This window comes from Condylura cristata, unplaced genomic scaffold (genome assembly GCF_000260355.1).
Source record: "Condylura cristata isolate star-nosed mole 26May11 unplaced genomic scaffold, ConCri1.0 scaffold00024, whole genome shotgun sequence".
Taxonomy (NCBI): domain Eukaryota; kingdom Metazoa; phylum Chordata; class Mammalia; order Eulipotyphla; family Talpidae; genus Condylura; species Condylura cristata.
Window position 1 is genome coordinate 16,767,721 of NW_004567125.1, and position 14,131 is coordinate 16,781,851.

At 38.2% G+C, this 14,131-nt stretch overlaps 1 protein-coding gene across 6 annotated transcripts in view; it reads left to right on the plus strand.

Moving 5' to 3' along the window:
- Positions 1-14,131, plus strand: part of PRRC2C (proline-rich coiled-coil 2C) — a 78,649-nt gene that overhangs the window by 39,878 nt on the left and 24,640 nt on the right. For all 6 annotated transcript variants that reach the window (XM_012729022.1, XM_012729018.1, XM_012729021.1 and 3 more), the window contains exons 16-20: positions 734-2,980; positions 5,555-5,763; positions 9,272-9,426; positions 11,025-11,862; positions 12,282-12,367. In XM_012729022.1, coding sequence (XP_012584476.1) covers positions 734-2,980; positions 5,555-5,763; positions 9,272-9,426; positions 11,025-11,862; positions 12,282-12,367 — 3,535 coding nt within the window. The remainder of the gene's footprint in view (positions 1-733; positions 2,981-5,554; positions 5,764-9,271; positions 9,427-11,024; positions 11,863-12,281; positions 12,368-14,131) is intronic.

The following is a 14,131-nucleotide window of genomic DNA, read 5'->3' on the forward strand; positions in this document are numbered from 1 at the left end:
GTGGGGAGCAGAACAGGCAGATTAATGAAGTACACTGCTAAGGGGAGCAGCGGGCGGGTCAGGAGAGGTCTGCCATGCCATGTGGATCTCCTCCGGGGCAGGCGGGGATCGAACTCATGCGAAAGTGGCTTATGCTTCTTAGTGCAGTCCTTTAACTTGCTGCACCACCAAGGAGGGCCCCTCTTCTCCCCATTTTTGATGGGCTTGTTTACTTTGTTGAGTTTCCTCAGTTATTTGTAAAACTTTGTGATCAATTCTTTATTGCTATTTTTTTAACTAATAAAAAATTGTGTTCTTTACAAGATTTTAGATGTTAGCTATTAAAATATGTTGTTGCAATTAGATACCTAGCATTATTTCATATTGTACAGCTGACACTTTATACCTGTTAAATCACAATTTCCCATGTCCTTCTCTTTTCCAGTGCTTACCATTTCTCCACTTGAATCAAGGGTGATAAGTTTTATACCTCATGCACATTTTGCTGTGACCAGCTCATTTTACTTAGCATAATGATTTCATTCAGGTTGTAACATATAAAAGGTTTTCCTTTTGTGTTGAAGAATCGTGTGCGTGCATGTGTGTGTTCGTGCATTGTTTGATGGCATTTTGGTAAACAGCAGACTTTGTAGATGACAGTGGTCCCAACAGGTCATTCCATATAATCAATGTGTATAGTAAGCTATATTGTCTAAAGATTTTGCCTTAATAGCTCTCCCTTAATTTCTCACAGGCCTGAGGCCCCACTGGATCAGGAGCAGGTTACTACTGCTTATCCTGTGGAACATAATCAATTAGAGACTCATTCGAAAACAGACTTTGTCAGAGAATCAAGTGAGACAGAAGTGCAAAAGTTTTTAAGCAGATCTGTGGAAGACATTAGACCTCATCATACTGACACAAATAATCAGTCTACTTGTTTTGATGTACCTGATCAAAAGACTGTCTCCACTCCTCAAGAAGAGCGGATTTCAGGTGGAGAAAGTCAGCCTGTCAGGAAAAGAAGTGTTTCCCATGGTTCTAACCATACTCAAAAATCAGAGGAGCAAAGAAATGATCCCTCGGTAAGCATTCCTAAAGTGACCAGCAGATGCTTTGAATCAAAAGAACCAATAGAACGACCCGAGGAAAAACCAAAAAAGGATGGGTTCATAAGATCAGAAGGACCAAAACCTGAGAAACTGTATAAATCTAAATCAGAAACCCGGTGGGGTCCAAGACCAGGCTCCAACAGAAGAGAAGAAGGAAATGATAGGCCTGTGAGAAGATCAGGTCCCATTAAAAAACCTATACTACGAGATATGAAAGAAGAACGAGAACAGAGGAAAGAGAAAGAAGGAGAAAAGTCAGAAAAGGTCACAGAAAAAGTTGTGAAACCCGAAAAGACAGAAAAGAAAGACCCCCTTCCTCCACCCCCACCACCTGCAGCACCAGTCCAGCCACAGTCAATTCTACCAACACCTCAACCAGAGGTAGAAAAGCCTCCTTCAATGGAAACTACATCTTTGGCACAAAAGCCACCTCAGGATACTGAGAAGTCCTTGGAACCTGTGAGTAATCCTGAGGTAGAACCTGTAGCTAAAACTGTAAACCAGCAGACTGTCACAGCACCAACAGTCAAAGATGAAAAGCAGCCTGAGAAAGTCATTGGCAAAGATCTTATTACAGAGAGACCTCGACCAGATTCAAGACCAGCAATTAAAAAAGAATCAACCTTACCCCCTAGGACCTATTGGAGAGAAACTAGAGATAGAGATTGGTTTCCAGACCAAGGATATCGAGGTCGGGGTCGAGGGGAATATTACTCTAGGGGTCGAAGCTACAGAGGTTCTTATGGAGGACGTGGCCGGGGGGGTAGAGGACATACTCGAGATTATCCTCAATACAGAGACAATAAGCCCCGAACAGAACACGTTCCCTCAGGACCACTCAGACAGCGAGAAGAAAGTGAAACCCGAAGTGAGAGCTCTGATTTTGAAGTTGTTCCCAAAAGAAGACGACAGCGAGGTTCAGAGACTGACACAGACAGTGAAATTCATGAAAGTGCAAGTGACAAGGATAGTTTAAGCAAAGGTAAACTTCCTAAAAGAGAAGAACGGTCTGAAAACAAAAAATCTGTAAAACCTCAGTCTTCTTTCAAGCCTGAAAATCATGTCCGAGTAGATAATAGACCTCTAGAAAAACCTTACGTACGGGATGATGATAAATCTAAACCAGGCTTCCTTCCTAAAGGAGAGCCTACCAGGCGAGGCAGAGGGGGGACATTCAGACGTGGTGGAAGAGACCCTGGAGGTCGCCCAACACGACCTTCCACACTACGAAGACCAGCTTATCGGGACAATCAGTGGAACCCACGGCAGACGGAAGTGCCTAAAACAGATGATGGTGAGCCACCAAGGAGACATGAGCAGTTTATTCCTATACCAGCAGATAAACGGCCTCCAAAATTTGAACGAAAGTTTGACCCAACTAGAGAAAGGCCCCGAAGACAACGGCCTACCCGACCACCACGCCAAGATAAGCCTCCCCGATTTAGAAGACTAAGAGAAAGGGAGGCCGCTTCTAAAACCAGTGAGGTAGCAGTACCCACAACTGGTGTGGTAAACAATGTGGTTCCAGAGCCAGTTAATACTACTGGGGATATTTCTGGGAATAAGACTCCAGACTTGTCAAATCAAAACTCTTCAGATCAGGCAAATGAAGAATGGGAAACAGCTTCTGAAAGCAGTGATTTCAATGAGAGACGTGAGAGGGATGAAAAAAAAAATGCCGATTTGAATACACAGGCAGTTGTAAAGGCTGGAGAGAATGTTTTACCCGCAAAGAGGGAAATAGCCAAGAGAAGTTTTTCTAGTCAGAGACCTGGTGTAGATCGTCAGAACCGACGTGGTAACAGTGGACCACCTAAATCCGGGAGGAATTTTTCAGGTCCTCGGAATGAAAGGAGAAGTGGCCCACCATCAAAAAGTGGAAAGAGAGGGTGAGTATTTCATTTTACATGTAATTGTTTTTTGTGCCTTTTAAGAAGCTAAAAGTACACTTTTTGGTTAACTGTGCAAAGGAGCCAATCCCAAGGACCAAGGCACTATTCTCTCCCAATCTTTCCTCTGTTCCCAAAAGGTAACAAGTGCTTCGGGAAGAGGGGTAATTGTCTCTCAGGAGTCTGTCTGCTAAGTTACACTTTTTAAAAAGCCCACTTAGGAATGTGTAGCTTTGGGGAAATCTCCTGCATGATGTACTTTATTTATAGGTCATTTTATTGCTGATGAGTAACCAACCATCTTCTGTTTTCTCTTGAGTTCTGGTTCTTACAGAGAGTTAGGAGTTAAATTATTATGTTGTAACCATATACATTATAACTTTAACAGAGTGAATATTTAACCCTAAAGATAAATTACTTCCTCCTTTCGAGTTCCAAGCCTACAGTAACCCATCCAGCATAAATACTGGCTAAGAAAGCAAAGCTCTATCCAACTACCAAGGCCACCAGTAACAAATACTCTGTTTTTACAAAGAATGTTCCTAAATTGTACTAAACTGAGTCATTCTATTTTTATTGATTATACTATTAAGGAGTTCCTTAGTGTGAGGAAAGATTAAGTAGCTATAAGCCTAGTTTTAAATCTGGGCCTGGTACTTAGGAGTTGTATAAATTCTCTACCTCTTACGAGTAAAGTGGAAAGTAATAATAGTACTTAGAAAATTACAAACTTATTATATATGCTCTTATAAGATCACTAACATAGTATTTTGTGTAATGCTTAACACAGCATATTGAGCAAATAGTATTACATTGTACCCTCTTTTTTTTTTTTTTTTAATTTACTTATTTATTCATACAGAACTGGGGTACAGGCCAGAGTTGCGGAGGGTGAGAGGATTCACCAGAGACAGAGTAGGGAGCAGAACAGGCAGATCATGGAAGTACACTGCTGAGGGGAGCAGCGGGCGGGTCAGGAGAGGTCTGCCTCGCCATGTGGTCACCTCCGGGGCAGGCGGGAATCGAACTCATGCGGAAGTGGCTTTAGATTCTCAGTGCTGTGCTTTAACCCGCTGCACCACCAGGGAGGGCCTGTACCCTCTTTTTTAACCAAATTCTCAGGTTTGCGGCCTGAGTTTATAAGAAATTCATTCAAATCATATATTAATCCATATGATAATTACATATACTTAGTACTTCAGGTTGCTATATATATCTGTAAGCAAAAGTTATTTTTGAATTCTGATAATTCAGGAAAATATTAAAATTTCTAAAGAATCAGCAAAATACATATGATTACTATAGAAACAGTTACTGATGATAGGAACTATTAAAATTTCAAATAATAATACTCAAGGGAAATCATAATCTTTTTTATGATACAGGAACTTTTTATAAAATGAACCCAAAAGGAGAATTGGCCTACTTCTATTGATCTATTACAGAACTCTGGAAGTAGATATTTGGTTTATAAAGTGAATTGTTTACAAGTTAAAAGTGACTTTTTTATATGTATATTAATGTATAGATCTGATTAAACTTAAAAAATGGGAAATATGGGAAAACCTAACATGCTTTTTAAAAACTTTTCATATGCTGCCCTCTTGTGGAGATGATTCATTTGTTACTATGGTAGACTCTTCAGATCAAATTGGAACTGTCTGGGTCTCAGAATTCTCAACTTGAAAAGAGGATGAAAAGTTATAATGATCCAGTTAAGAATTTCTTTTCTTTTAAAGATTTGTTTTATTACTTTATTCATACAAGCACTGGGAAGCAGGGGGTAAAAGGATTCACCAGAGACAGAGTAGGGAACAAAACAGGCAAATCTACTGAAATACACTGCTGAAGGGAGCAGTGGGTGAAACAGGAGTGGTCTGTGGGTCAGCTCCCTGGTCAGGGAGTAAACTCAGTCCACAATGGTGGTAGCACATTAGTGCTGAGACTTTACCCTCCTATACCACCAGGGAGGTCCCCACTTAAGATTTTCTGGTGATGCAGGGGTTAATCTCAGCACTATGAAGCTACCAGCAGCCACTGCAGCATGAGTTTGATCCCTGGACAGTGAGTTGACCCACTTATGGCATAGCAGACCTCTCCTGTCTCTCCTCCTGCTATCCTCAGCAGTATATTTCAGTCGATCTGTTTATTCTGCTCCCCACTCTTGTCTCTTGTGAATCCTCTCACCATCTCCACACCTCTGGCCCATACCTCAGCTCTTGTATGCGTAAATAAATAAAATAGTTTTTTTTTTTTCCAAATGATGTTGATTAACTTGAACATAATCAACAACTTGAACACAGAACAAAATAGATGCAATTAGAATTTGGGGGGGGAGTAAATAAAATCAGGAATTTAATGGCTGAAAAGTACTCTAGAGAGCTAATCTGTCTCCTTTTTTGGAAAGCTGTTTTTAATAAAGTTGCACTCAACACAGATACTAAGATTTAATGGTTTAGAGTTAGCATCTTCTATCCCTTTTTTTTTTTTATTGTACTCTCGCCATTGCCAGTAAGTATTTTGCTTGTCTTCAGGTAAGCAGAAGTTGTAATATGTCCATTTATTATTTTGTAGGCCATTTGATGACCAGTCTGCAGGTAATACTAGTGTTGATCCTGTCAATGGCAGCTCTGCTCACCATCAGGAAGGAACACCTAATAGTACAGGACAAAAGAACCCCAAAGATCCTGCTGGGAAAAAAAGAGAAGATCCCAAACCAGGACCTAAAAAACCCAAAGAGAAAGTAGATGCACTCTCACAATTTGATCTCAACAATTATGCAAGTATGTCTCGTGATTTCATCTGTTTGTTATATTTTAATGGTTGCTATAAATAAAAATGTCATCAAGTAAGGAAAGAGTTGGACTTACAAGGTGGAGATAGGTACTGATTATGAACATTAACTGATTTAAACTGAACTAAAATAGCAACTTTTTGAATAGCCTTTGAAGCTTGATAAATCTTGTTAAAAATATCCCAGAGTTTTACTGTTCTTCATAAAAAAGAAGAGGATTAAGTAATCACTTTACTTTGCCAAAAGGGAAAGGGAGGCACACAAAACCAAATAAAGATGCTAACTTACATCTTTATCAATACCATGTCCTTACAAGATTAAAGAAGGAAATGTCAAACTCAGTGAGTTATGGCCCTGATAAAGTTGGTGATTAAGGTACAATAAATGGAATAATAGCTCGGGAAGCAGTTTTGCTGTGGATGAATACTTTCAGAAAGCCCTGAAGTCATAGACTGTTCAAATGTGTAGAGTAACACAAATAAGAATTTTTTTGAATGTGAAGAAGGGTCATAGACCAAAATGTAAAATTTTTAATATAAATATAAAACTCTTTGAGGAAAGCACAGGACAAATAAGATCTTTGATGAGGAAGTCAACAAGGATTATATATAAGGAAAAATGAGCTGTTTCCCATTCAGATGAAACTTGAGCTGGAAATGAGTAAAGTGGAAAGATCTTTTAAGTTAAGCCCAGATGGGTCCTATTATTCCAGTATTAGAGGTATAGATGATAGTTTTCTTTCACCCTAGTTACTGAACTCTGATTTGGGTCCAGGTCTTAACTTATAATTTGTAGACCACTGTTTCCTAGTGTGATTCTTAGACCATCAGCATCATCTGAGCATTGTGTGAAATGAAAGACCTTAATCACTACCCCAGTGTGTATAGTAATCTGTTTAAATGGATTCTTTTGGTGATTCCTTTGTGTGCTAACATTTGAAAACTGCTGCTCTAGAAACCATTTAGGACTGAGTTAAAACTTTATTGCATTTTTATGCATTTTTATTGTCTAAGTTTTTGCTTGGATTATTTAGAGCAGTGCTTCTGAATAGACTTGATTTTGCACTAGGGGGTGGCAAAATCACAACTTGGGGTGGGGATGCTAATGACACAAATTGGATGTAAGCCCGGGATACTTGTATTCACATTGCAATGCACAGGAGGGACAACAAACCCACAGGTTAATAATAATGAAGATGGAATGGCCTAAGTTAGAGAGATCACCTGAAATCCATAGGAAGTTTAAATGCCACCCTTATGGTGATCCACAAGAGCATGACGGATTTTTTTCCCAGCTCTTTATTTACCAGTTTTTCTTCTTTTAAAAGACCTTTAGAACAGACACGTGATGGCAAGAGCATGGTTGTTTTTCAAAAATTGAGATGGAAATTGAACTATTCATTTTAACTTACTAAAGTTAAATTCAAGAGTTAGTCATCTTTAGGTAGGTTTCCTAGTAATGTCATTTAAGTCATGCCTCTTCAACCCAAAATATTACAAAGCACCAGGCAAGAAAAGCATGTGAAACAGATTATTGTTCATATTTCCATAACTGTGTTGTTGAATGAAGAAACCCTCCCCAGTGCTCTAAAGAAGTTCCTTAACAAGAAAACTTAAATGAGTGATATGGCTATGAAGATAAATTGTATAGTGTAAATGTAAAACTGAGATGAATTTAGAATTATAAAAGCTTTTCATACCAGTCTGAAATAATGAAGTACATGCCATTGCTTAAAATGTTAGGCAAAGACATGTCATCGAAATGAGCTCATGGTCCATGTTATAGTTAATTTGTTAAATAATTTTTAAAGACCAATAGAAGTACATACATATATCAAAATCAGGGTTGTTTTTGTTTTTTGTGTGTGTGTTTTTTTTCTTTCACTTTAAAATCAAGTTTTTATTGGAAAAACAGTATTTTAGAAGAATCACCTGTGGTAAATTCCCTCTGAATCACTCCTTAATTGTGGTCTCTTGCGAAACTTCAAAAGTCATCACCATCTGCCAGGTTCCATTTGAAATTCATTCATAACCTGCTTTGGTGATGAAGGCATTGTTTTAAGAAATATTGGTATAGTTGACCTGATAATTGCTGTTAAAAGTTGGAGTTCCCCATTAAAAGGGTAACCCACTCACAGACCTGGAGGTTTGATTACAGTTGGCACATCATCCAGTACATTATGTCTAGATTGAATTATGGTACCAGATAAAAACCACAGGTGGGAATGATGCTTCTGTATCATTCATTATCATGTCTAATTAGTATATGATGTAGTAGCTTATTTAAAAAAGTTAGCAACATCTTGAATTTATGTGTTTATTACTGTTTGTTTTTTATATGTTCCCCATTAACTATATCATAGTTTGCAGAATGAATTTTTTTTTTTTAAGATTTATTTATTTACGCTTACAGAACTGGGGTACAGGCCAGAGTGGTAGTGGGTGAGAAGATTCACCAGAGACAGAGTGGGTAGCAGAACAGGCAGGTCTACTGAAATACACTGCTGAAGGGAGCAGTGAGCAGGCCAGGAGAGGCCATGCCATCTGGGTCAGCTCCCGGGCCGGGAATCGAACTCATGCTGCAGTGGCTTCGGAGAGCTTCATAATGTGGTGCTTTAACCCGTGGAGCCACCAGGGAGAGCCCAGAATGAATTTTTTTATTTTAATTGTCTCATTGTTTTCTTCTGTTTATTGTGTAAACATGCCTACAACCAGAAATCACATGCTTCAGCTATTTCCAGTTATCTTTGAAATATTATTTAATCTAGATTTCATAATACCCACTATGATGTCTGATAATCTTAACAGGGTAGTCAAAATAAGTGTTATTTGGACAATGAGCTGAAAATGTATCTTGAATAATTCATCCTGTTACTAGGTTACTATTATGTATGCCATTTACTTCACTTAACATTCTTGTGGAACTTTCACTTACATATCATGGTCTATAGACGTTGGTCTGCATTAAACAGACTCTGAGAATCATAGGACCAGCTTGGCTTGTTACTTCCTCAGCTTATTTTGTCCTTTCAGAAGGGAAATTGTAATACCTCTTAGAATGATTAGATGCAAATAAGGTAATGCTATCTAGATCTTTATAGCACACTATAGAGGTGAGGCTCAGAGATGTAAAGATTAAATGACTTCACTAAGGTACTGATATAATTTTGATCATTTAAATCAAATTACTTTATCAAAAATTTTTTATCAATGTAGTTGCATTATCACTATGTTGCCTAAGAGAAGAAAAGGTATATATCGTTCAAATGGCTATATATATCATTCAGATGGCTTTAGGGCTTTTATCTTGTGCCTTGTTTATGAAGTCTCTTCAGACTTACTTTTGATTGGCCTTCTTACTGAAGGGAAAATGGACTACGATCTGTGTTATAGGATCTTTGGCTTGTCTCCTTTTATGAGGAAAAAACACCACCAGGACAAATATTTATATTTTTCACTTGATAGAAAAAAAATTGCAGATCTTTTTCTTACCCGCAGGTGTTGTTATAATTGATGACCATCCTGAAGTAACAGTAGTTGAAGATCCTCAGTCAAATTTGAATGATGATGGTTTTACTGAGGTAGTATCCAAAAAACAACAAAAACGATTACAGGATGAGGAACGTCGGAAAAAGGAAGAACAAATCATACAGGTTTAGTATTTCGATTTTTCCAAGTGATTTAGAATGTTGCAGAAAATACTAGCAAATGGTTGAAATTTCTACCCACCTATATATCAAGCCTGTACTTATTACTCACCTGTTGAGAATGACTTGATTTTTCAGCACTTTCAACTATTTAACCAGAATTGAGGTATATCTTAATTAAGTACAATATAAATACTGTGATTCATTTACTTGCCTTAGAATGGACCATTTCTTTTTTTATTATTTTTAAGAGTTTCTTTATTTATGCATATAGAACTGGGGTACAGGCCAGAGGTGCATGGGCAGTGAGAGGATTCACCAAAGACAGAGTGGGGAGCAGAACAGGCCAACTGATGAAGTACACCGCTGAGGGGTCAGGAGAGGTCTGCCGTGCCATGTGTATCCACCTCCAGGGCAATTGGGGATCGAACTCATGCTGAAGTGACTTTAGCTTCTTAGTTCTGTACTTTAACCTGCTGCACCACCAGGGAGGGCCCTGAACCATTTCTATTTTTAATGTTTTATTGAAGTGACAGTGCAAGATAACGTTATGTAAGTTTCAGGTTTGCATCATTAAAAGTCAACATCTGTATATTGTTTATTAAATATATAACCACTAAAAGCCCAATTATACTCTTTACCATAAAATTGATCCCCTTTACCCAGTTTACAAACCACCCCACTTTCCTCTTCTATTTACTACTTTTAGACCATCTTTAATTCAACAACATATATTTTATGTTTTACTAATGATCATCTTGTTTACCCCATATTAGTTCGTGGAAATTAATTTTAAATTAGCTTGGAAACCCAATGAACACTACTTCTGTGCTGTGATCCAATAGATTGTAGATTTTGGACCTACAAAAACAAAATTTTGAAATCTAAATTAGTTCACTTAAGTACACAATATGAATCAAGAAAAACACTCACTTTGCTAAGTATTAACACAAAATGAAAATAAACAGAATTCATGGATCATAGTGTTAAAGAGCTCTGATAGATGAGAAGACTTAACAGGAAATTATGTAAAAATGCTGCACAATGGTAGTATTGCATTCACTTGAATATTATAATACTCAGGACTAAATATTTTCATAGGTCATTTATTAATTTTCTAAAGCTAAAATTATTAGTATATGTATCCTATGTAGCCAAAAAAAAAAAAAAAACCAGCAACACCAACCAAAAAAAAACCAGAATTAATGTTTGTGTGGCAAGCATATAAGTGAAGCCAGTAAACAATTTTGGTTTTGGTTGGGGGGGGGAGGTGGTAGTGAGGATATAGGGAGTATCAAATCCATTCAGATTTTGCTGGCAAACATTTTCCCTGCAAACTTAGTTTTTTGAATTTCAGACTTGTGGACAATCTAGAATCTAGTATAGGTAGGGTGTATAATGTATTTTCCTTTTTCCCTAAAGCATCTTTTTATGTCATAGTTTTAAATCTCATTAGCAGCCTTAATATTTTTTTGTATTTTAAGTGCATATTTTGAAAACCAAAGGTGCTAATTTAGCAGTCAGTAATTTTGTTGGATATTATATTCATGAACTCTTGCTTCTAGCTATATTACTGATAAAGTAATTTCTACTAATTTTTAAAGGTCTGGAACAAAAAGAATAATGCAAATGAAAAAGGAAGAAGTCAAAGTTCTAAGCTTCCACCAAGATTTGCCAAAAAACAGGTTATAGGGATCCAGCAAACTCAGTCTCCAGCCTTAGTACCAGCTTCGACCTCAACTTCTACTCCACCTTCAACCTCAACCTCAGCCCCAGCCTCAGCCTCAACCCCTGTTCCAGTTCTAACATCACCCTCAGCCCCAGTTCTAACCTCAGCCACAGCTCCTGTTCTAGCCTCCACCTCAGTACTAGTTTCAACCCCCACTTCAACTCCTGTGCCAGCCTCCACCTCAGCACCAGCCACAACCCCTTCTTCAGCTCCAGCTCCAACTCCCATCCTTGCTTCAGCTTCAATTCCAGCCTCTGCCCCCATTCTTGCCTCAGCCCTGGCACCAACTTCCTCTCCAGCTCCAGCCCTGACTGTCTCAGCTCCAACTACCCCTGCTGTCTCAGCCCCAACAGCTCTTTCCTCGGTCCCACCTGCTCCAACATCCACTGCCCCAGCTTCAGTCCCATCCCCAATCCCAGCTTCAGCCACAGCCCCCATCCCATCCCCTGTTCCTACACCAGCTCCCACAACCCCAGCCCACACTCAAGGACAGACTCATAAATCAGCCCAGAGTACACTGCAGACTTCATCACAGTCTTCAAAACAGCCACCACCTTCCATTAGACTACCTTCAGCTCAAACACCTAACGGCACTGATTATGCAGCCACAGGAAAATCCCTTCAGAGCTCACAGTCACACAGCACTCTTGCAACTGAATTATGGGATAACAAGGTGCCCCCCCCAACTGTGCTGAATGACATCTCTAAGAAATGTGAGTGTGCAATAGAGAAGCAAAGGTTGGGGAATGGTTTGGGAAAATTGGGATGCTTTTCACTTTTGCATGCTCCATACTTTTCCTAGTCATCTCCTTTTTCTCATTAGGGAATAGTAATAGTAATGCTTTTTTAATTTTCTTTCTTAAAAAAGAAAGAAACTTTGTTTCTAAAACAAGCGTGTTATGCTTTTTTTTATTTTATTTTTTTTATTTTTTTAATTGTGGGCACAAATTTGGATTGGTAAAAAATGGACAGTGTTTGGGGAGTTATACTGACTGTGCTATGTAAGAATCTTGTTACATACAATGTGCAAAGTTGTTTTATTTTCATTTAACCATTGAGAGAAAGGGTTAAATGGAGTAGGAATTATTATAAACTTATAAATTTTAATGATTTCATTTCCTCCTCCTTTCAGTAGGTCCCATTAGTCCACCACAGCCACCCTCAGTCAGTGCCTGGAATAAACCCCTAACATCATTTGGATCAGCTACTTCAACAGAGGTAGGAATAAACTTTCTAATGGCTTTTCTGAGGTTAATGTGACAGATCTTCTTTAGAACCTTTTCTCAACCTTTAGCATGTATCACAAGCACCTAGAGCCCTCATTAGTTAAATTGCGTGGTAATAATGTCCAGTTTCTGATCACTTAGGTCTGACTTAAGGCCTGAGTATATTTTTAATAAGTGATGCTAATGCTACTGGATCTCTACATTTATTAGCTGATCTCATCTTTAGACATGTCATGGTTTTTGTTTTTTGTTTTTTTATTCTATTCTCAAAAGTCCTTATACAGAGAATATAAGCACAGTTACTGCTTTCTGAACTTTTCTGCCTTGTTTTTAGCTTGATGATTAATTAGTACAATTACTTACAGTTTGCAAGAGGTTTTTCTAACATAGCTTCTTAAACATTTGCAATAAACATTGGTAAATAAACTTATCTAGGTCAGCAGCACTTTCATTTATTGAGCACTTGCAATGTGCTGTTTTATAACCTCTGGGCTTACAAAACACATTTCAAACACCAAAGGTGGCTGAAAATGAAGGAAAAGTCCTTTACCCATAGGGATTTCATTGAATGTGGGAGACTGGCATACAGAATGTTAAGTTGTAGTCCGAGAAAAAAAGCAAAGTAGGGAAGGTGTCCAAAAAAGTTTCCCATGGAATGGAGATGTTTAAAATAGGACGGCCAGGAAAACTTACTGAGGTGACATTTGAAATAAGTAAGAGCATGCTATTCAAATAATCTCAGGTAAAGGGAATTCTCTTTTCGGAAAATAGCAAATACAAAAACCTTGAGATAGTAGCTTGCCTGATGTGTTTGAGGAAGATTAGGGAGTTCCTTTTATGGGGTAAAGGGCTGGAGGGAGATTGCAAATATATTAGGAAATGAACTGGATAAAAGCTTTAAGGAGTGGTAGAAAGAGCAAAAGAATGATTGGGGACCTCTCTGGTAGCAAAAGGGTTTAAAGTCTGGGCACTGTGAGGGCATTGGCAGCCACTGCAGCATGAGTTCAATCACCAGCCACAGAACTCACCCCACATAGCACAGCAGACCTCTCCTGACCGGCCTGCCCTTCCCCTCAGCAGGGAAAGTCCATCTACTTGTTCTGCTCCACTGTCCCTGATAAATCCTCACCCTCCTGTACCTCTGGCCTTCACCCCAGTTATGTGTACATAAATAAATAAATATAAAAAAAAAAGAATGTTATGACTTGACTGTTATAAAAAGAATTTTCTGGGTAACCTATTAGCAATAGTTTGGAGAGGACAAAAAATAGAAGATAAGAAGATACTCCAATAAATCAGATGATGGTGTCTTTTAAACCAGGGCAATGCCAATATAGATGATGAGAGATGATTGGTTTCTGGGTATTTGAAGATGTAAATTAACAGGTGGATTAAATGTGTGCTATAAGAAGAAAGTTATCAACAAAGTTTTTGAACAGTGAAATGGAGTTCCCATCAATTGAGATTGTAAGCCCCCCCTCCCACACTTGTAGCAAATGGATAAGCCTTGGGTGTAGAAAATAGAACAGTTTAGTGTTAGACATGGTAGATTTATTATACAATCTGAGAAATGTCAAGTAACTTTTAACAAGAAATATTGGTGAAACAGTAGGTATCAAATTCTTAGAGAAAGGGGTAGGGAATTTATCCAGTATTTTTGTTCTAAAAGGGGGAGCAAGGAAGTGATCAGTGAATAAAGTTGATAGGTGAAACTTGGTGGGGGGGTTTATTTGGTTTGTTTTTTTTTATTTAATTT